This window comes from Athene cunicularia, assembly GCF_003259725.1.
Source record: "Athene cunicularia isolate RWA chromosome 6 unlocalized genomic scaffold, athCun1 chr6_part1, whole genome shotgun sequence".
NCBI classification, from domain to species: domain Eukaryota; kingdom Metazoa; phylum Chordata; class Aves; order Strigiformes; family Strigidae; genus Athene; species Athene cunicularia.
This window is the reverse complement of record NW_020799105.1, coordinates 4,516,276-4,536,882: the sequence shown is the minus strand read 5'-3', so window position 1 is coordinate 4,536,882 and position 20,607 is coordinate 4,516,276. Positions and strand designations below refer to the sequence as shown.

The following is a 20,607-nucleotide window of genomic DNA, read 5'->3' as shown; positions in this document are numbered from 1 at the left end:
TGATGAATTTAACTACATTGACTATGTGATAGAAAACAAACTCTGCAGTAACCTGTTGCACTGCTAGTTTAGTAATCCTGCAGAGCACAACCAAAACTAGGAAGATTCTGTTTCCTCCACAGAGAATGAAAGGAACTTTGCACACCTGTCACATTCTGTTCTACCTCCAAATCCATAATGTAATGGTTTTCCTCTGGGCCTGTATTTGTTACAGGTTAATTTCCAAAAGCTAAATTTAAAATAATCAAGGTGGCTGCAAGGTGGAAAAATTGCTCTACAGAAAAATACAGGTCTGTAGTGATGAGCCTTTAGGATGCTCAGATGTCAAATCTATGCTTTCATGTAGTGCAGCAATACTTAAGTGAACATTATATTAGGTTGGTGGTGAGCACATTAGCTCCAGCAGCATGCAACTTGGCATGGACTGCAGAGCTCTTGAGAAGCTGCTGCTGTGTAGTTAGTCCACACAGCATGCAGTATTATTGTGGCTATGCTGGAGGTATCCCTGTGAGGTTAAAGCTAGGTTGGGTGCAGTCACAGGACTGTCAGTGAGTGCTTTGACAACTGTTGTTTAAAAGACGCCCACAACATTCTAGCAAAGCAAAATCTTGCTAGCATATTCTTAGCCCTTTCTCATGATCTCCTCAGCTTTGCAGGGAGAAAATAAGAAAGGTCAGCATATATTAAAAATACATTTATAGATAAATATTTAATATTCTCTCATGCAACCCAAACCATCAAGTTTACATAGTAAAAGATATTTCACAATATGCTTCAACAACTCACCTGTATCAATAAGCCTCAACAATTCATTTATATCACACCTAACATTTTATTTTAGTTTTAGGATTAGTTTTAGGTTTACAATGAGGTTGACCCTTTTTAAAAATCAGAATTCTTCCTGTCAAAATACCAATTTAAAGTATCTTACTGTTTACTGTAACTCCTTTCTCAATACTAAATGGTCATCTGACTCTCTAAACATCTTCCAGTCCAACTAATAACTCAGACAGCTGTTTTGACTTTTATCTAAACAAACACTATCTTCTGTGTTGTGGGCAAATTGTCCTTAATATCTTGTTTTGCCAAGTCAGAGAGTTTCCACTCAGTTTGGCATCTCAGGAGCACTATGCAGAGGCTAAAACCTTCACCTGGCCCACATACTCACTAATATAATAGTTAATCCTCAGTGCCTGCTTGAAGCCTTGTCAGAACTTCTGAATAAGCAGTTAGTCACCTTCAAGCATAACTATCAGGTAGCTGGTAAAAATTTGTGCAGAGTGTAACATAGCAACTTAGGAGTCTTCTTTGAGTCAAATGTCTTGTCAGTTGCCTGCCTTCCTCTTTGATTTTCACTATAAATGAAAGGTCCAGTCAGAAATACCACATAATTTTATTACATTCTACTACCTTGTTCCACATGTTTAAAGGCCTAATCAACAGGTTCATCTTTCTGATTTTTTTCAGATGTAGAGATGCTTCAGTCCAAACCAGACACTCCAGTTGCCACAGATGAAGTTTCTCTAACTACAAAAGACTCAATGCTCCGCAAGTTTTTAGAAGGTGAGACCTGTTTAGAGAAGAGGGATGGCCGTAGCACAGATAAAGCAATTAAATGGAATGGAAGATTTCTTCTTGATCTGTTAAGGATAGGATAGTCCACACTTTTTGACATGCACAGTTTTGTTTTAGTGGGTACAAACAAGGCACAATAGAAAAGGCAGCTTGTGAGGTGATTTCACATATGCAGTTAGTTTCTTATGAAAGAGGAGGAGAGTTTACTAGTTCCAGTCCCTGCCTACCAGTGAATGCAAGCACACAGCTGGTATCTATTCAGGAATGGCTGTCTTCAGTCCTTATCTTAGTGATGGAAATTAATTCTGTTGTCCTGATGTGGGTGCAGGCTCCCCTCATGGGCAGAGGCTGAGCATAAAGTAAAGCAGCACAAACTATTGATGAATTTTAATGTAGATGCTTTATTCAAAAGTCCATCCATTGAAAACAGCAGCCTGGAAAGAGGAAAAGAACTGCTGGTTCCCAAACCTGACCTATGCTCTTCCTCTTCAGTGCTCCCTCTGCCTTCTCTGACCAGAGCCAGACCTTAACTTTGTGCTATCCCCACTGAGCATGATTGGTTTGTCCAAGCCTTTTCCTGACTTACCAGGTTCCATGGGATACAGGCTCACTTTTCGTGGGTGACCCACCTGGAGTCAGAGCAAGATTAAGTCTGGGGTTCTTAACATCTTGTTCTGTTCTTCCTGCCATGCAGGTGCTATGGCAGTCCCATTGCATTGACTCAACCAGGTGTTACAACATCACTAAAGCAAAGTCAGTCCAGTGGTTAGGGTATTCACTTGTGATTTGGTAACCAAATAGGGAGTTAGTCTAGGAGCTCTTAATTCTTTTTGCTAGGATGCAGACAGAGGGAAACTATCTTTTAAATCAGGTATGACAGCATTTGGTGATTTTGCAGTCATGTTAGGAGTGAGAATAGAATGGAGATGATTTAGTATAATGGTAGCTGGCCTCCTTATGTAGACATGTACCCAGTTCTCTGAGACGCGTTGTCTGAAATCATATTGTCAGTTGATGGTGATTGCTTATTTCAGACAGAGGAATAATTATCTGTAGTACTTTGTAGACCACCACAAGTAGCTTTTGGAAACCAGTGCTCTGTTTGATTTGTTAACTGTTATAATGTGTTAATTAACTTGAATTAATTGAATAAACTTGAGTTTTAAAACCAGTTACGATAATTTCCACTACAGTTTCTTCACCAAAACAGATGGTACTAGCTCAGTGGCAAACACTTACATGCTACTAGATGTTAATGACTTTATCAAGTCCTGTCTTGAAGGGCTTTGGCACTTTAAGTCACTGTAAAACTGTGAAATGGCTATCTTGGTAAGAATGTGGTACATAGTGCATCTGGAGGGATCCAGTGTTTGGTGAAGTGGCAGGTTGTTTTTCTTACAAGCTCTACTCTGTTGCAGGTGGCAGCATGGATGCGCCAGACTCAGAAGAAGGAGTTTGCCAGCAGTATGGTGAAGATGTATACTACTCAGTGGAACAAGATACTTTTCCACAGGAAATGGCTAGCAGACCTCCAGTTCCTGTTCCAAGACCAGAATCCAGCTCTCCACAGCCGGACAATGAGTTATACATCTCCAAAAGTGAGTTGGGTACCAGGACCTAAACTGTAGACTAGTCAACTGTAGAATGGCCTTGATATGGGCTCCAGCTGCTGAATAAATGCCAAGAATATCTACACATTTTTGAGACCCCTGGATTACTTGGCTCTGAAGCTGAATTACCTTTGGGATCCAATTTCAGATCTGTTCTTCATTTTCCACCTACCCTGAAAATGTGGGGATATTGTATCATGACCTCTTGGCCTGAGCTTGCTGTTAATGAAAGCAGTAGGATGACAGATCACCCCCAAATGGTATAAACAATTTCAACTAGGAAAGATCCTGATATTATAAGGACACAATCAAGCTAGTAAATTGACACATTACAGTTCTGTAATGATATAATTGATTCAGTAGCATTTGCATAGGACATGATTCTATACCTCACTACCTCCCTTTGAGGTGGGGTTTAATTAAAATTGAAGAAAATTGTGTCTCTTATTTCCAAAACTGCTAGCAAACTCTTGATCATATTTCACAAACATTCTAACAAGAACTACAGTAACATGTAGGAGAGTAATATCAGTGACTCCTCCTTCCCCCCATGACAGGGCTGTGGAGAAAGCATGTCCAGATTTCTCTTAGATGTGGCTGAGCTAAATTCTTCGAGGTCAATAGAAGAGGATCTACTGTACAACTCCATATCTTGTTTTCTTCAGTGGACTTAGTAGGGTAACAGAAGCTATAATGCAGTGCAGAATTGTGTATGCTTCCCATATTCATCATTGCTATTTCTGTCTTCATGAGATGCATTTTTAGTATCTTATGAGTGTTTGTTTTACAGTTTTTGCCCAGAAAGCTCAAAGACCTGAGAATCTCTATGTCCCTAGAGGAAAGGTTAAGAAAGGTAAGTCAGAAGCTCACCCTGAAGATCTTCCCTGTAATCCAAAAGAAAAACTGTTGAGGTAGCTTCATTTGTGTGAAATGTGACAGAGTAGTCTGTTTTGCAAGGCTCTGAGGATAATAGTCCTATATGAGTGGCCCAACCTTTCTGACCTTTTATAACAGCAGAGTGTGGAGGGGGTACCCTTTTGTCACATACTGTACATAGCCCCTGTCTTGGAGTTTATCCTCCATCAGGTTCATGATGATCATTGAAGTCCTTTTTCATGTTGTTACCCATATTATTTCATGGAGTTGATGTCCCACTTTTGATCTTCTATACATAGCCACTGCCTGTTGATCATTATTTCCTGGGATTTAACCTATAGTGAACTGCTTGCCATAGATCTGCACACTTCCAAAACTGTGCCCTTATTCCTTCACTTCTTATCCTGTTCACTGTAAGAGTACCAGGAACCACATCTGAGCTTTGATCTCATGTGTCAGGAACTCCTCTTTGTTGTAAATGAGTTGAAAAGAGTAGTTACATCAGTAGAACAGTCGGATGAGTTTTCACCTTTCTGTTTCTGGAGTTACACTGCACTGATTACCTAGGAAGAATCTAGCTTTGTGACTGCCAAGGTGAAAGCTCTATTTTGTGGATTGCTAAGGAGAGAGATTTTTGCAGTGAGGAAGCAGAGCACTTTAAGGAGTACATTTTGTACTGGTCACTTAAATAACAGTTTTAAGAACAGAGATTATCCCTGCACACAAGGCTACCTCTCAACGGCACTTTTAGCCCTGACAAATAGCAGGATGGCATAAGGACAAAACACTCTTCTGCTTAGGGAAACATTCAGTCTTTAATACTGATATTTTTTTTTTTTTTAATCTCTGCTTTATCAGGGGTGCTTGAGTTTCTTTGTTTTCAGTGATGAGGGCAGATGCCACAGTTTCAGTAATATTTTTGGTGTTGCTCTCTCTTCAGAGACAATAATCAGACCTGTAAGGGACCCATCTCAATCAAGCATATATGATCCATTTGCTGGAATGAAAACCCCAGGTCAGCGGCAGCTGATTACATTACAGGAGCAAGTGAAAATGGGCATACTCACTGTTGATGAAGCTGTACTTCATTTTAAGGAATGGCAACTGAACCAGAAAAAGAGATCAGAATCATTCCGGTTCCAGCAGGTACAGGCTTATTCCACTTCTTAAGAAATACAGCTGTCTCTCTAGGTATATATCACAAGCTTTTCAGTGTGGGTACACTTCTTTCCTAGTTGGAGCAGGAAGACTGCTAACAGCTCCCCAGCTAGCCGAGGTGCTGTTCCTGTGCAGCAGCAAGCAGATAGCTATTTTACAGATCTGTTTATCTGGCAGTGGTATTGTTAGTTTTTGGAGATCTGTACACTGGAATTGGGCCGAATACAGTTGGCTAAATTACCTTTCTAGAGGTCACCTAGCACGTACCTGCTGACAGGGGACTTCTGTGATGAATATTTAGCTTGTCAGTTCTCATTCATTTCAGACCAGTGAAGACTTAGTGTCACAGATGGTGTATTGGCTTTAAAGTCCTATCCTGTAGATGGTGTGATCCCACCCTGAGTGTTTGATGGCTCCAGGACTATCTGTCCTTTGCAGCTGGGCAAGGTCTAGCAACAGTCATTAGTGAAAGCACAGTGTTTGGGTGGCTTAGCTGATTTGAGGGAGTCTTTAGTTGGCAGCAGCAACATAATGACTGGTGGAACTAGCAGTCATAGTCCATTCTCAAGTTAGAGTGGGGTGCTCTCTTTAAAACCACTGCCTGCTTCTTTTGAAACCTTTTGTTCATGCTGTGGCAGTCTGCTTTCACCCTTGAGGTGCTGGTCTCCAGTGCGTGATGCTGTTTTGGGAGCTGTCAGAACAAAACCAAGTCTCAATGGAGACTTTGCTCCCAGTTACATTTCCAGGTGTACCCTCTTGCTTCAGTGGGGGTATCCTGAATTCTTGTTGAATTGTTCCTCAAAGTCTGGGATGCATGGCATCCTCCTCTGTCCTTACAGTCAGAATTACCTGTTCATTAGTACAGAAAGGACTGTGCAGTTACTTGATCACGGATCTTGTTTCCATGCCAGTGTCACAGTGGGAACAGAAAATAGAGGGAGTTCTAAACCAAATGTGCTGCTTATCTGCAACAGCCAGTGAGTCTGTGAATTTGACCTTAACATACACTATGAACATCTGAAAAAACTTGTCTTCTGAAAGTCACACACGGATTTCTGAAGGGAATAGATTAAAACCTGTTGACATGGTTTGGACTTCAGCTAGTAGTAGGCTTTGTTACAGTTTAGTTGCAAAGTGAGCTGAAATATATTGGTATTGTCAGAAAGCTGCTCATCCTCCTCCGTCCAAAACCCTGACAAAAGAATAACTTGTGACATTTCTAGGAAAATCTGAAACGGCTACGAGACAGCATAACCAGGAGACAAATGGAGAAGCAAAAGAAAGACAAAAGTGCAGGTAACAGTCTCCGATTCTGACATTCTCTGTCAATGAAGCAGCTAACAATATTAATAGGCTCTTCTGGCAGAAATGTCTCTGCGTATTGTAGTTATGTAATATTTTAATATTCACATCTGTGTGCCTGTTGGGTAAAACATAGGGAAGTTGCTTTATTCCTCAATTTCCCAGACCAAGGAAAGTATGCCCACATCTGTGGAGTGAATCTTGATTTATTCATGTACAGTTATGATTGCCCTTATGTGATTGTGTTTAACTTTGTTCTTGGGTGCAAAGCTGTCTCTCAGAGGCTATACTTTATGGCATAGACCCTTCTGAGCTGTTTGTTTTCCCTTCCAGATTTGGAAATTACCGTACCCATTCGACATCCTCATAATACTTTGGGGAAACCAGAATGTGGAATATATGAATATACCCCCAGGAAAAACGTTTTCCCACCAAAAAGGGAGTTAAAGCGAGGAGACTGGAAAACAGAAAGCACATCCAGCACAACAAGTAAGCAAACCCTGAGTGTCACCGTCTCTATAGGAAAGCTGGATGGAAAACAATTTGTCCAGCATGACTCTGAAGTCAGCTCAGGGGGCAGTACTTCTGTTCCTGAATCCCAGTACTGATACCACCACCCCAAACCCTGCATGCCTCAGGCTGCCTGTTCTCAAAACTGTAAAAGCAGTTCCAGGTACATCAGGTGGTTTGGGCATCTTGTGTTTGCATCTCTGCCGAAGGAGAACCTGAAAGCTGAAAGATTCCCTTGAGCCTTCTCAGGGAGGGCATATCACCCATATTCAGTTCTTTAAAAGTAGATGTCAGCTGCTCTCATAGAAAAAAGGATGCTCCCTTGCTGTGACTCTCAGCAGGCTGCATGCTCTTCTGGTCTAAAGGGCACAGTTATATTGCAGGCTGGGATCCATCTCTACATATCTACAGTATCAACTGCAGTAGATAAGACAGCATTTTTCATTATTAACTGTGGGACTTCTTGAGTGATTTGGACAGTCTGCACATTTTTACTATCATTGGTCTTTATTAGGTTTAATTTGTGCAGATTAAATCTCTGCGTTCTTGCTGTTACTGCAGACTGAGCAATTCTTTTAGAAACCGTTAAGATCATTTTGGTCTTCTGAAAGGAAAACTGAGTCCCAGTGAGGTTACTACCTTTGTGGCTTTTGGCAAGATATAGCTGGTACACAGCCAGAGGCAGCTCACTGAGCCCATAACTTGCATATAAGAAGTTATGAGAGCAATGTTAACGAGCCTGCAGAGTTCACTGTGTGCAGATTGGCTCTCTTTCACATGGCATGATTGTGAGAATGGACCCTAATATGCTATTTAGCACTCTTAAATGCTGCTGTATGTACCACCTGATAATGAATGTTACCTCACCAAGGCTAGGGAGGGACTGCATCTTATTGACAAAACCTCTCTAGCCTCCATTTCAGTGTATAGGTTTCTGAACATTAGTGTTCCAGTATTGCATAGCCCTACAGAATGTTATTTATTTATAACTGAAACCAGCCATAGCAGCGTAGGATAAGTTTGTAAGTTGCTGTCATCTTCAGAGATGGCATGACTGATTGCAAAAACATTCCCAACTCTTGAGTCCATGAAAGTTAAATGGGTTTGCATAAATGGTTGCTGAAGGTTGTTTGAACAAACGTGTCATTTTTAGCTGTGAAATAGCCTAGGAAGCATTCCTGTGATGAGTAAGGATTGTTGTGAGAAGATGTGGTGAATAACCTCTTAAGCAGTCAGTTACTCCAGGAATGAATGTGTGACAGTGCTCAGAGCCATCTACCTCCATGCAGTTGTTAAGGACATAGGGACTGATAATTTAAATATGGATGTTGGGTGTGTAACACTTGTGAAAATATTTACCTGACTTGACAGCTGATATTGGCACTGGATCCTTTCAATTAGATTATGGTTGTGAGTATTTAACCAGAAGCCTAGACCTAGACTGGGTAGAAGTCTGCTAGAAAGAAAGCAAAACTGGATGGTTTGGCCCTGTGGTCTGTGTTTTATGAAATGCCATTGTTTGGATCCTGAACATGTGAAAAATAACAGGGGAAATAAATTAATCTAAATAAACCTTAAATGATGTGTGAAAGAGGTAAGCATGAGGTTAGGAGACCTGAGTTAGTGAATTGCAGTTAAATCACCACGATTTAGTAATTAGTTTGTTTTCTCTTGCTTACTCCAGGTAGTGCAAGTAACCGCTCCAGCACTCGGAGCATTTTGAGTGTCAGCAGTGGGATGGAAGGTGACAGTGAGGTAAGCTCTCACCTCTGCTATATACTGGTCCGCTGTTCTTAAGTATACGGTCTTCTTTTCATGCAAAAGAAAATGAGCTCGGGGATGCGCTGCATTTGCAGAAATGGCAAAATGTAGCCACTTCTGTTGTTGAAGGTAACAAGAACCAAATTCTGGTCTGTAACCTCTTTTCTTCATTTTGTAGGACAATGAAGTCCCAGAAACAACTAGAAGCCGCAGCCCAGTTGCCCACCAAGCAGAGAGGCTGCCTTTTCCAGAAAGGCCTCCCAGAGTGCCTCCTCGAGGTGCAAGCAGGTAAGACTAAAATGCAGCTCAAACATGCGCTTTCAGTGATACAACACAGAAGCCTTGGGCAGAAAGCAAGGCAGGAAGCCAATGTGCCTTTCAACAAAATCTACCAGACTATTATCTATAAACAGACACTGTTAGGAATTGTTAAGATGCTTGTTTCTCACCTGTAATACTTGGTGGAATTGTTTTCCTAGTCGGTAACATGCCTATTGCAAAGCTGTTACTGTGGTTCACACACTGCAAGGGGCAGCGCCACTGAAACACACAACACTTGCCACAATAAGACTGACCCAGGTGGCGTAACATCCTGTCACTGGTGGAGATTTAGTACCCGATCCTCCTGAGAAGATCTTGGAAAATACAAAGTGTAGTGCCGAGGGAATTCCCTTTTGGTATCCCTTTGGACTTTTTTTTTCTTGTTACAAATTTTAGATCTCTCCAAAGCACACTTGTTTACATGTATTATTGGCCTCAAAGTAAGAACTGCACTGTTTTTATCAAAGGTGTTGAGGGGTTTTGCTTTGATTTGATAAGACCACCACAATCTTAAGTAACTTGTGAATATTCCATGAGTCCAACCAGTCTATGAAGTCCAGGCCCTAGGAGCTTATCTAAGTACAGATGCTAACAAAATTATTCAACTCCTAAAATATTAATTGTGGGTGCAGTAAGTTCTGTATGTTGTCTTGGCTCTGGCAAGAATATAGATAGAATGTACCTGTAGTTGAAAAAAAGATTTTGGATCTTTTGATGTCTTCCTATTGCTCTTCATCTTATTTTCAGGAGAAAGCTACTAAACAATCAAAGTTTTACTTCAAGTATCACATCTTCTTCCAGTAATAGAATTATTGCAGCCGAAGAGCAGAAGAAATAACTTGGACAGGAACAGGGCTCTGGCACCTTGGCATCTGCTCTGTTGCTGAATCACTGATAACATGTTTTTCTTCTTGTATGACTATTGTTTGTACATAGAATTCTTAGATATGATGTTATTGCATGCAATGTGGTGTTCCAGAACTCTACTATTTTTAATGCATATGTATTCTCTTTTTATAGGCCTGTAAGCTGTGAAAGCTTTTATCCTCCACCTGTGCCCCCAAGAGGTCGCTGAATTTCTCAACATCTGTGGAATATGAGATTTTTCTGTTTGCATGTGTGTTTGTACAGATATTTTGGGGTTGTCTTAAATTATTTATAAGTGGGAGACAAATGTTTTCTTTCCCTTCCTTCTCCCTAAAGCTCTGGTGACTTTTCCCATGACTTTCATTTTTTCATTTATTGGCCTTGCGTAACTTTTTTGCTTGGAAGAATTTTGGTGCTTTGAGAATTCAAGAAAAAGTATCACAGTTAGGAAGGAGAACACTGATGTGTGTCTTAGCAGCCCTGCGCCAACATGAAGTTTCCTTTTGACCAAGAAAGAACACGTGTCCTTTTAGAAACTAAATCCTGATAAGCATTGTTACCAAAACACTCAATATAACCAACCTACAAGGGCTTGACTGGAAAACATGCTTCAAAAACTAAAGAAAATAAGTTGTTTGAAGAACACTCATTACAGCAGGAGCAGGTGAAGGTACTGCTGTTTGGTATAACATTTTGGGTATGGACATATTGACCTTTCAGGTCAGTAGCATCTCCCTCCAGCAATCATTAAACAATGGGAGGATGAGAACTTGTCTTTATTCAAGAATGTATTTTGCATACAGCCTTGAAAATGGCTTTCCCTTTCCCCTTCACTCCCTGAAGAGGACAGACATTAACAAGGTGTTGTGTGCTGCATTTACCATGAAAATTCCAGCTGGTAAGGGACCTGCTGTATCACAAAACAACTGTACTTAAACCACTTCTGGGGAGCAGGTGGGCATGTTGTTACTTGAAATGACACGACTGGCCTCTCAAATTAGAGGAAGGAATTGGCTGCAATGCTGTGTTCTGTATCTCTTACATGTATTCACTATAGAAGCAATATAAAGGTGTTTCACTTCATGCTCTGCAACAGTATAATGAGTCTCCAATTATAAATGCACACACCTCACAAATACCAGCTGTGTAGTTGGCCTGCTGCAGTGGAAACAGGCAGCCTGGGGGCTGGACTCTTGTTGCTCTATTCTTCCTTTCTAGCAGTGTGAATCTGCAGCAGCTGTATCCAGCCTTTTTTCTGCCTGAGGGCTTAAAAACTTAAGGAGAGCTTCCTGGTTTGGCTCTCTGTGTACCAAATGTAGAAAGCATGTAAAGCAGACTTGAATGATGAAAGTGATGCCATCCAGAGGGACCTGGACATGCTTGAGAGGTGGGCCCATGTAAACCTCATGAAATTCAGCAAGGCCAAATTCAAGGGTCCTGCACATGGGACAGGGCAACACCAAGCACAAACACAGGCTGGGTGATGAGTGGATTAAGAGCAGCCCTGTGGAGGACTTGGGGTTATTAGTGGATGGAAAACTGACTATGAGCCAGCAATGTGCGCTCACAGCGCAGAAAGCCAACTGTATCCTGGGCTGCATCAAGAGAAGTGTGGCCAGCAGGTCGAGGGAGGGGATTCTCCCCCTCCACTCTGCTGTCATGAGACTCCTCCCTGCAGTACTGTGTCCAGATCTGGGGTCCCCAACATAAGAAGGACAGAGACCTGTTGAAGCAGGACAATAGGAGGGCCATGAAGATGATCAGGGGGCTGGAGCCAGCTCCCCTATGAGGACAGGCTGAGCGACTTGGGGTTGTTCAGCCTGGAGAAGGCTCCAGGGAGACAATTCTTATTGCAAGTGCTTGAAGAGGGCTACAGGAAAGATAAGAGAGGGACACTCTATCAGGGGGTGTAGTGATAGGACTAGGGGTAATGATTTTAAACTGAAAGGGGGTAGATTGGATAGAAGGAAGAAATTCTTTACAGTGAGGGTGGTGAGACGCTGGAACAGGTTGCCCAGAGCAGTTGTGGCTGCCCCCTCCCTGGCAGTGTTCAAGGCCGGGCTGGATGGGGCTTTGAGCAACCTGGTCTAGTGGACCGTGTCCCTGCCCACTGCAGAGGGGTTGAAACTAGATGATCTTTAAGGTCCCTTCCAACCCAAACAACTCTATGATTCTTTTAGGTCTTGCAATCTTCTGTGCATATCCTGGCCCTTGGGGGACAAATGTAGGGATCTGGTTGTCCATGAGTGATGCAGATGGGAATTCTGCAAGGTAACATTCAGAGTAGAGAATTCAGCATCGTCACGTACTTGGTTTTCTAGCCCTCTTGCAGCCCTGAGGGAGATACATATACATCTGTACCTGGTGATCCCTCAGGAACAGGTAGGACAAGTAAAGCTTCTGTTCCGGTACTCTTCCCTTAATCTGTAAGAGTTAGGTGTAAGGTGATAGAGCTGTAGCTCCTTTCCCTTTCAGGGTGGCAAAGCCAATGTGTGGAGGTGCAGGAATGACAGACAAACTGTGACTCAGCCAGAACTGAATGAAGGTGGAGAAGCCCCTGATGCTCTCAGGCATATAGGCATAAGCTAAATATCATCAGCTCATTAAACTCATATGGTATGACTCCACATGCAGTTTACATAGCCTCTCCTTTTGATGATAGAGGGATGCAGGTGTGTGCTGTAGGCCTATAGCTACAGAGGTGAGCTTTTTTAATCTTTTTTTTTTCTTCTTTTTTAAAGGGTTTCAGTGCCTTTCCCAAAAACTTTGGCACTAAAGGCTCTCACTGACACTTTGCTCTTTGTTCACAGTAGCCAGGGGAACGGTGAGGTGGGAGCTGCCGTCCTGTGCTGCTCTTGGAACAGAACAAAGTTCCCAGCACTATTGGTCAAATTGAAAGCAGGGAAGGGAATGTTGGTGCTGAAATGAGGAAAATGGTAGCATGGATCAGTGAAGGAAACAGGGATAAAAGAAGTAAAAGGGGAAATTCAACAGCTTGTCTTCAGCTGTTACACATGCTTTGGTTTGCACACAGCTCCCTGGTTTTGCTTAAAAGTTCCCCATCTCCTTAGTGCTGGCGGCAGCTGTGCTCCACAGCTTGGAGCTGTGATGTGGTAAGAGGGATTTATCTGCTTCCACATCTGCCAGGCATAACATAAGGTAGAAATGTAGGATGTGGGGAAAACTTTAACAAGGCAGGAAGGGAAGAGCAAAATATGAAAGTGTGTCATGCAGATTTCCTTTCACAGCTGTTGGACTGAAGCAGCTCAGGGATCCATCTTCCCTAGCTAATTTTTAATTCTTCACTCCTTGCATGCAATAGCCAAATGTCTTCTGTGGGAGGACTTTATCTGCACTGTATCTGTGCATTTACCTTTGCACAATCCTAATAACATGGCTGCAAACTGGGATTTTTATTGCTAGTACTGCAGTTGGATGATTTATATCTGAACTGTTGACAAGTAGCTCATAAGTAGCCCTTCAGTCCCTCTCCTGTTGGCAGTTTAGATACTTCTTTAGTCTGACCTGACCTGTCATACAAAAACAATGCTAGTGGGGCTCTGGTTTGGAGGAGAGCTGGGATAGGTGGAGCTGAGAAATAAATGCGGATTGTTCAGGCCCCTTCTGTACTGTGTAAGGGGGGAAATTTGAAGATGCAACTGTAGTCTCAGGAATTCTTATCTTTCTTTTTGTAAGTTCTCCTGGATTAGGTAGGGATCTCACTGACCAGCAATCACAGCAAAACTGTCACCCTATCAAGGAGAAAAGGAACAGCACCAAAATGGCTTTACTGTTAAATGTAGGTGAGCAATTGGCATGCAGGCATGACTTTCAAGTGTCTTGCAAGCCAGTAGGGATGCACCTTCATGGCCACAAAAATGGGGGTTCCACATTGGTTTCACTTAATTGCTTTAAGCCCCTTATGGCTCAGTGTATGGAGTCCTTGAATCTGTAGACTCCATTTGTGCTGGTGAGCATGTGGTGTGTATTGCTTTCACCCAAGATGAGAAATGTACTAAAACTGAAGGTGAGAAGAGACTGGAGAATAAAACTGCATGCAACCAGATTGTTTGTTACTTAAGAATATGCTTGTGGGGTACAGTGGGAATGAAGTGTGTTTCTGATGAACATTAGAGCTCAAGGACTAAGTGCATGATAAAATTGCTTGTAAAAAGTAAATGGCATGGCCACCTGTAGGGGCATCAACCAATCCACCAAGCACAGGTGGCAGCTGGCTGGCCCAGGGAAAGTGTTTGCTCTTTGTACAGCATTCCTCACAAAACCCACTGCAGCAGATGGCTCTGGCTGGCCCTGTTGTTGATTGAGAGACTTAAGTACTGAATAAACTGAAGATGCTGAAGCCTTCCCTCTCTGTCTCCCAAGGATAAGCTACTCTGTTTTGGACTGAGATGCAACAACTAGAAAGAAACATATGGTGTTATCAAAGCTGTCCAGGTTTTTTATGGTTTTTTGTGGTTTTTTTTTTTTTTTTTAACATGAAAGGGCTTTTGGATGGGTTTTGACAAGGGCGCGGCGGGCGATGGCCGCCCTGGCGGCAAGCGGGTGGCTCCCGCCCCCTGGGGCTTCCTTCTTTCCGCTGCTCGGGTTAGGGTTAGCGGGCCGAGTTTATACGGGATCAGGTCCTGCTTTCTTTAATTTGGTGTGAGCGGGACGCTCGGGTGCGGGCTGCCGACGTTTTCTGATCCGGTTTGGACATCCTTGTGCTAGCCGTTAGCGTGGCAGCCGTGCGGCCGGGTGCGGTAGCGCTGAGCTAACTACCGTGCGTCCCACCTTTTCCTGTAGTAGATAAAGGCCTCGGCAGGTATGCGTGCTTTGTTTAAAGAAGGCTGCCTTGCTGTTTAACTTGCCCTCTGCGGGAATTGTCTTTTCTTCTGGGGTGGTGTTTGCCTTTGCTCCCGAACAACAGCCCGAGCCGCTGCGCCTGAGAGCTCGCTTCTGTGAGAGGGAGTCACAGCGCGGCTCTGGGCTGAGGCCCGACAGCGGCACAGGGGGCTGTCGGATTTGGGACAGTAGCACGGACGCCTAAGAAAAACGGGTGCATAAAACACCCCTGACTTAAGCGCTCACCTATTGGTATGATAATAGTTTTTCTGAAGTGCTGGCAGTATGACCCGAAAAGAATCTCTAGGAAGTAAGTACCGAAAAGAATCTCTAGGAAGTAAGTACCATCAGTTTCTGATTTTGCGTCGGAGTGTTGTTTCCCGTGGCTTTGGGTGTGGGGGGGTGGAAGTCTGTGCGATGAGCTGAGATGTGATTTTGGAACGAGACTTTGCTGAAAACCATCCCTGTTTCCTCACAAGTGGTGTGGCTTAGAGTGTGGCTGTGATTAAACACAGTGTCTGTCTGTCAGAACTTTTGTTCTCTTGAGTAGCCTGGCTCAGTTTCTTAACATTGCTTTCTTTAGGTGTAGCATTGTAAGCTTAATAAGTGTTTTTAATAAAACAGATAAATAGCATTGATAGTTTCTGTATAAGCAATAGTTAATTAGTTGCCTAATTCCATGCATTTGTCAGACTTGAAAACTGTTTAGGATTGTCTTTATTTTTAAAAGGTAGTGGGATTTAGCAGTGCTGCAGTTAACAACAGAAAAGCTAATATTGAATACTTTCAAGGAGCAGATATTCTTTGAGCTAGCTTATGTCCCAGTTTTGTTGCTGAACCTGTGTTCTAGGATCACATTTCTGCTGAGGTGAGATGGCTTTCAGCATAGCACTGTGTTTATTTTAAAGGCTGTTTGACTTGAGGGATTTCTACTTTATCGTTTAATATTGGTAGTCTTCTGGGGAAAAGAGGATTTCATAAAGCTGTCATTGAATTTATTTATTTTTGAGCTCTCCCTTCCAGAGTGTATTCTGATGGGTTTTACGTCTTCTGAATGATTACTTAAACAATTCCCAATGGAAATCACAGAGTCTTTCTGAAGGCTTGTTGTTTCATCTAAATTACTCAGCTCTTGAAGATTATAACTCTGTCGCTTGTTTTGGTATTCTCGTTCACATGATGTCCAGTTTAGTATCGTCATGTGATTGGTTAGGAATAGATGTAGGAAGACAGTTACCTTTTTTTGGAAGGCTGTGTCCTTGCTTAGATATTTTGATACTTTAATATTGGACAGGAGGTTGGAGTGGAAACATTAATAGCATGAATGAAACATGGACAGGGTTTTGTAGTAGTACACTAATTTTGAGATTAAGAATCTGAAGGACATGTCCCTTAAATACTGCATTTTAATGAATTTCAGTTTGAATATGAACGCAGACAGTTAATCTTTTCTATAACCAAAGTGTTTTATTACATTTTGGAGGGTTTGCTTGCTTTTGGGGGAAGTGGAGGGGAAATAGTAATATACCAATTCAAGACTTGGTAACTTCAAAATGTAAATTTTCACTAACTTTAAGACTTCAGTCTTATTGGTAGGACACCATTATGCACTGGTGTGTTGTTACATCTTGCCACAGTTTACTTGTAACTGCCTCTGTACAGGGCCTTATCTGTATTGAGCATGCTGAACATTTAGAAGTACTGACTTAAGTATTTAATGCTCTGTGTTAGTGGGTTAATTTTTAAGTTCCTTTACTGTTGCTGTAATACATAACAGTATATGATAGCACAATACACGTGTGCTATAATATGTATTTTTTTTGTATTAATATAAATTGGCTGTTATTTTTTTGTATGTGTCCTTTATTTTATAACTGTAGGACTGCTTAAGCAAATACAGAAGGTAATTGTGAGAGGGCTCTGCATGAAGCTCTAGGACTATAAGTACTAGTGTTTCTGGAGATACTAGGTATGAATAACTTAATTGGATCAACAGCTAAATCCTGTATCTTACATTTGAATTAGTCTTTAAAAACAGTGTCTGCATTTCTTTAGGGGAAGAGTACTGTAAATACAATTATAAGATAAAGACTTGGCTATTTAAAATCAATAGTAAGTGAAGAGAAATTAGGATTTGACATGGCATTTGAAATCTATTATCAGAAGACAGTGCAGCAGTGTAACTTCAGACCTCAATGGAACAATTTATTGGAAGCTAACTGAAAACTTGTCTGCTGATGCTTTAATTTATTTTCATGCTTCAGAGTGTGTCATGGACCTGCTTTTTGCCCGTATTCCGATAATTGGACCATTTTTTTGACAGTTGGCCTTTTACTTATGGAAGTGTTAGTATAAATGAGATATTGGTGGCCTTACTACAGTATCTGCTGATTCTTCAGAAGCAAGGTTGGTGGGCTTCTGCCTGGCCTTTGCCTTCACATATTCTGTTGCTAGGCTTGGAGCTGATGATAAAATAGTCAAACCATTAAAAAATTCTGAAACCTGGGGGTTTTGTTGTGGGAAATGGTCTAAAGAGCAGGTAGCATTTTAATTTTAATGTTGCTTCAATTTAATTATCAGTGCTCTGTAAGCATGAAAATACACGGCAAACATTGAAAAATAAACAAAACCCAGTCTATACTGTGAAGAAAAATTCCTAATTTATAATGATTGAGAAAATAATTTTTGTTTGACTTGAAAATTGATAAAGTATGCTAAAGCTTTGAGCCTCTAAAGCTTGTTTAAAATTAATACATAAAATTATTATATTTGTATAATATCTGTAAATTGTCAGTTAGAGAAACACTGTAGAAGACATTTCAGTGCATGCAAAATACCTCTTTGCATACGAAGTTGTGTGTGGACGGGCAGCTGGATTCCTTTTTGAAGTTCTCAGGATTCCATTTTGAAGAGGTGAAATAAATGTCACAGAAGCAGGACGTGGTGTGCCTGAGCAAACTTTTGCATCTTGCAAGTGTCACAGTAAAAGGACTGCCTGTGCAGTCTGTACAGTTCTAGTCACGCTTTGGTGAGGCCTACAATTCAGAAAGAAATGAAGAGATGTTACTAGAAATAACCTGCTTTATCTGAGGGAGAGCATGAAGCTGAAATTGCAGTTTAATAGACTATGGATGTTAGCTGCAAACATTGAGTATTATCACAGTGCTTGATAGAGTATCTGTAAGATACTGGGGATAAAAGGCTGGGCTGTTACTTGTCGGTTGAGTCTTACTTGCTGCCTCTCATTTCCTGTCCTGCTTCTGCAGCTTTGCTTTGCCAGCAACAAATGTTGGTCCTTTTTCCCCTGAAATATGAGCTGGTGTTCTAGGAACTCCATTGTGGAAAGCCATACTCCAAACTTCAGCGTGAGAAAAGGAGTAACATTGCATATGTTCTGAAAGAAACTATCTTGATTTGAATTTATTTTGCTGATTCATCACATAAGATTTGGTAGTTGTAACCCTCTCTGTGCCTCTGTCGCTTTTTGCAAGGTGCTTTCGTGGTTTAAAGAATATCAACAACTTGCTAGTCTCATATCCTTTTCTGCAACTTTTAATATGCTGACTTAATCTAGCTTTAATTGTTTTGCAGAATAAATAGTTTATTTCTAGGGCTACCATGTTAATTTCTGCGGGTGTGTAAAGAGAACATTAAATTGCTTTTCACATCATGAGTGCCCTATTGCATAACAGGAAAGAAGTATATATGTACTGCGTTGAAGATAGTCTCAGCATTGCTATGCTTGAATAGTTTTTTAACTGTACAGACATATAGAGATTGTCTTTGTGTTAAGCCTTAAAATTGCTGCACACACCTGAGTTTTCAGTAATTGTATTGTTACGGAGTAAATCCATGCTTGGCCAGATCAAACTGCTCAGGCTTCATGCCAGTTTAATATTCTGCAGGGGGCCAGAATGGGAGGGTTGCCTTAATGCTGGTATAGATGGGTTTAACGTGATTTTAGCTTTGACATGCACAATATCTCTGTAGCCCAGTGCTCTGAACAAGCAGTGTGACCCTATTGTGGTGCTTTGGAACAGATGTCCCCATCTGTGATGAGGGTTGTAACCGATACATGGGTTACATGTGAGGTGCAGATTGGTCCTCCATCACCTGGGTGGCAATTACAGAAAAAAGTTTCTGAAGGGTTGCCTTCCATTAATCAGATTGTACCAGCGTACTGTAGGTAATTCATGTTGCTGCTGAGACTTGTTCAGGATGCCCCTCTGGTTTTGCGCAGTTGAAATAGATCATTATATATTCCATATAGTTACTGAAATTACCGAGCTGATATTAAGTCTAGTGCAGAAAAAGGTGTAAAGCTAATGCTATGCTTACAGAATGTGTACTACTTTTTTTCATAAATTACAGTAAATAAAAGGTATTTAAAATTGTGTTTTGTAATCTTCTCTCATATTTGGAAGTAGTGAACTCAGTGAATTCTGGCACCATTACCAAGTTGTTAAATGCTTGTGCTTGTGAAGTTAATGAGGATCTCTGAGCTATATGCAGTGTACTAGAAGAGCTTGCTGAGATATATGAGGGTAGAGACTGCAGCGTCTTTGTTGACCTTATTTGCCTGGCCAGTTACTATGTTCTTAATAGGACACTGGTGTCCATCTTCTGGCATGTGAAAAGCTGCCTTTCCACTGTCTAATTCTGTGCAAACAGGTCAGGAAAGAGAATGAAGAACAAAAAAGAATTTCTGAAATAGCAATACTTCAGTACAGCAAGTAAGTCCTTCATGTTAGGAAGTTGTTTGGCACTTGTTTTCATAAGGGATGAAGATAAAATTGCATTGACTCATAAGTGTAACTCTAGATACTAGATTTATGTCACTCAAGCTATCTGGAGTCTACAGATCATCATTTTTGTTTCAAATTATTTTACCGTTTGACTTTATTTCATTACTATTTGCCCTGTTGCAAACCTCAGTTTAGATACAGCTGTATTAAGAATACATTTGTTTCTTTTCCAAAAGTCCCAGAGCAGTGATGGGTCAAATAATGACTCGAGACCCTTATCATATGTGGAATGAGAGTAAGAAATTTTTACTTAGATCTTTTACTATGACAGCTGTTATTGGTGAATTTAACTAGTTGGGTGTGTGATGTGGATATTCTTGCACATTGTAGCTAACTTCCTCTTTTGTTTGTTCTGTACCTTAATTGATAGGGAGTTCTTGATACTTTTTTAATGTTTTCTGGGATTTGGTGGAATCTCAATGAGTCAAAGTATTTTACTTGCTGATTATGTAGCAGAAGATAAGGAAACATCACACAGTTGGTTATGCAAGTTTTATATTGCTGTGTCACAATTTTTGAAAGAGACCATTGGACTGTTCACATCCTGTCTTACTGCATGTTGGCTTTGACTGTTAGTTACTGCTGACATGGCTGCTAAGGTTACCAGAAGGCAACAAGATTGTGATTTGCTATGTTGTGTTCAGAGCTCAGAGGGTACATGTGAACAGTTGCTCATCAGAACAGTAAAAATAAGAATTTGGGGTTCTTCTGTTTTGTCATTTTGTCCAGTGTGTCTAAGGCTGATGAGAATAGTTTGTTTAAATGTTCTTTCTGCTAAGAATTAAAGGTGGTGCTATGGAGCTGAAATTTTTTTCCTGTTTTCTGTGGCTCCAAATTCTTCACAGTTTGCATAAGACTGCACATATGCTGAAAGAAGATATAATGGAGCATGTCAGTAGTTGAAACTACTGCAAGACTGACAGTGAATGTGCTGACCAAAATCTGGCTGGTACTGATAGAGACTGAGTGCTGTGGCTCCC

General features: G+C 41.3%; 2 protein-coding genes across 3 annotated transcripts in view; both read left to right on the top strand.

Moving 5' to 3' along the window:
- Positions 1-11,069, top strand: part of PIK3AP1 (phosphoinositide-3-kinase adaptor protein 1) — a 48,306-nt gene extending 37,237 nt beyond the window's left edge. Inside the window, exons 9-17 of one of the 2 annotated variants that reach the window (XM_026850961.1) lie at positions 1,468-1,563; positions 2,994-3,173; positions 3,976-4,038; positions 5,002-5,207; positions 6,443-6,515; positions 6,855-7,010; positions 8,716-8,786; positions 8,971-9,080; positions 10,134-11,069. In XM_026850961.1, the coding sequence (XP_026706762.1) occupies positions 1,468-1,563; positions 2,994-3,173; positions 3,976-4,038; positions 5,002-5,207; positions 6,443-6,515; positions 6,855-7,010; positions 8,716-8,786; positions 8,971-9,080; positions 10,134-10,188 (1,010 nt within the window). In that variant the 3' untranslated portion in view covers positions 10,189-11,069. The remainder of the gene's footprint in view (positions 1-1,467; positions 1,564-2,993; positions 3,174-3,975; positions 4,039-5,001; positions 5,208-6,442; positions 6,516-6,854; positions 7,011-8,715; positions 8,787-8,970; positions 9,081-10,133) is intronic. The other variant, XM_026850962.1, reaches the window with a different exon arrangement.
- Positions 11,070-13,831: 2,762 nt separating this feature from the next.
- Positions 13,832-20,607, top strand: part of TM9SF3 (transmembrane 9 superfamily member 3) — a 53,022-nt gene continuing 46,246 nt past the window's right edge. The window contains exons 1-2 of the mRNA XM_026851469.1: positions 13,832-13,919; positions 14,709-14,740. Coding sequence (XP_026707270.1) covers positions 13,847-13,919; positions 14,709-14,740 — 105 coding nt within the window. The 5' untranslated portion in view covers positions 13,832-13,846. The remainder of the gene's footprint in view (positions 13,920-14,708; positions 14,741-20,607) is intronic.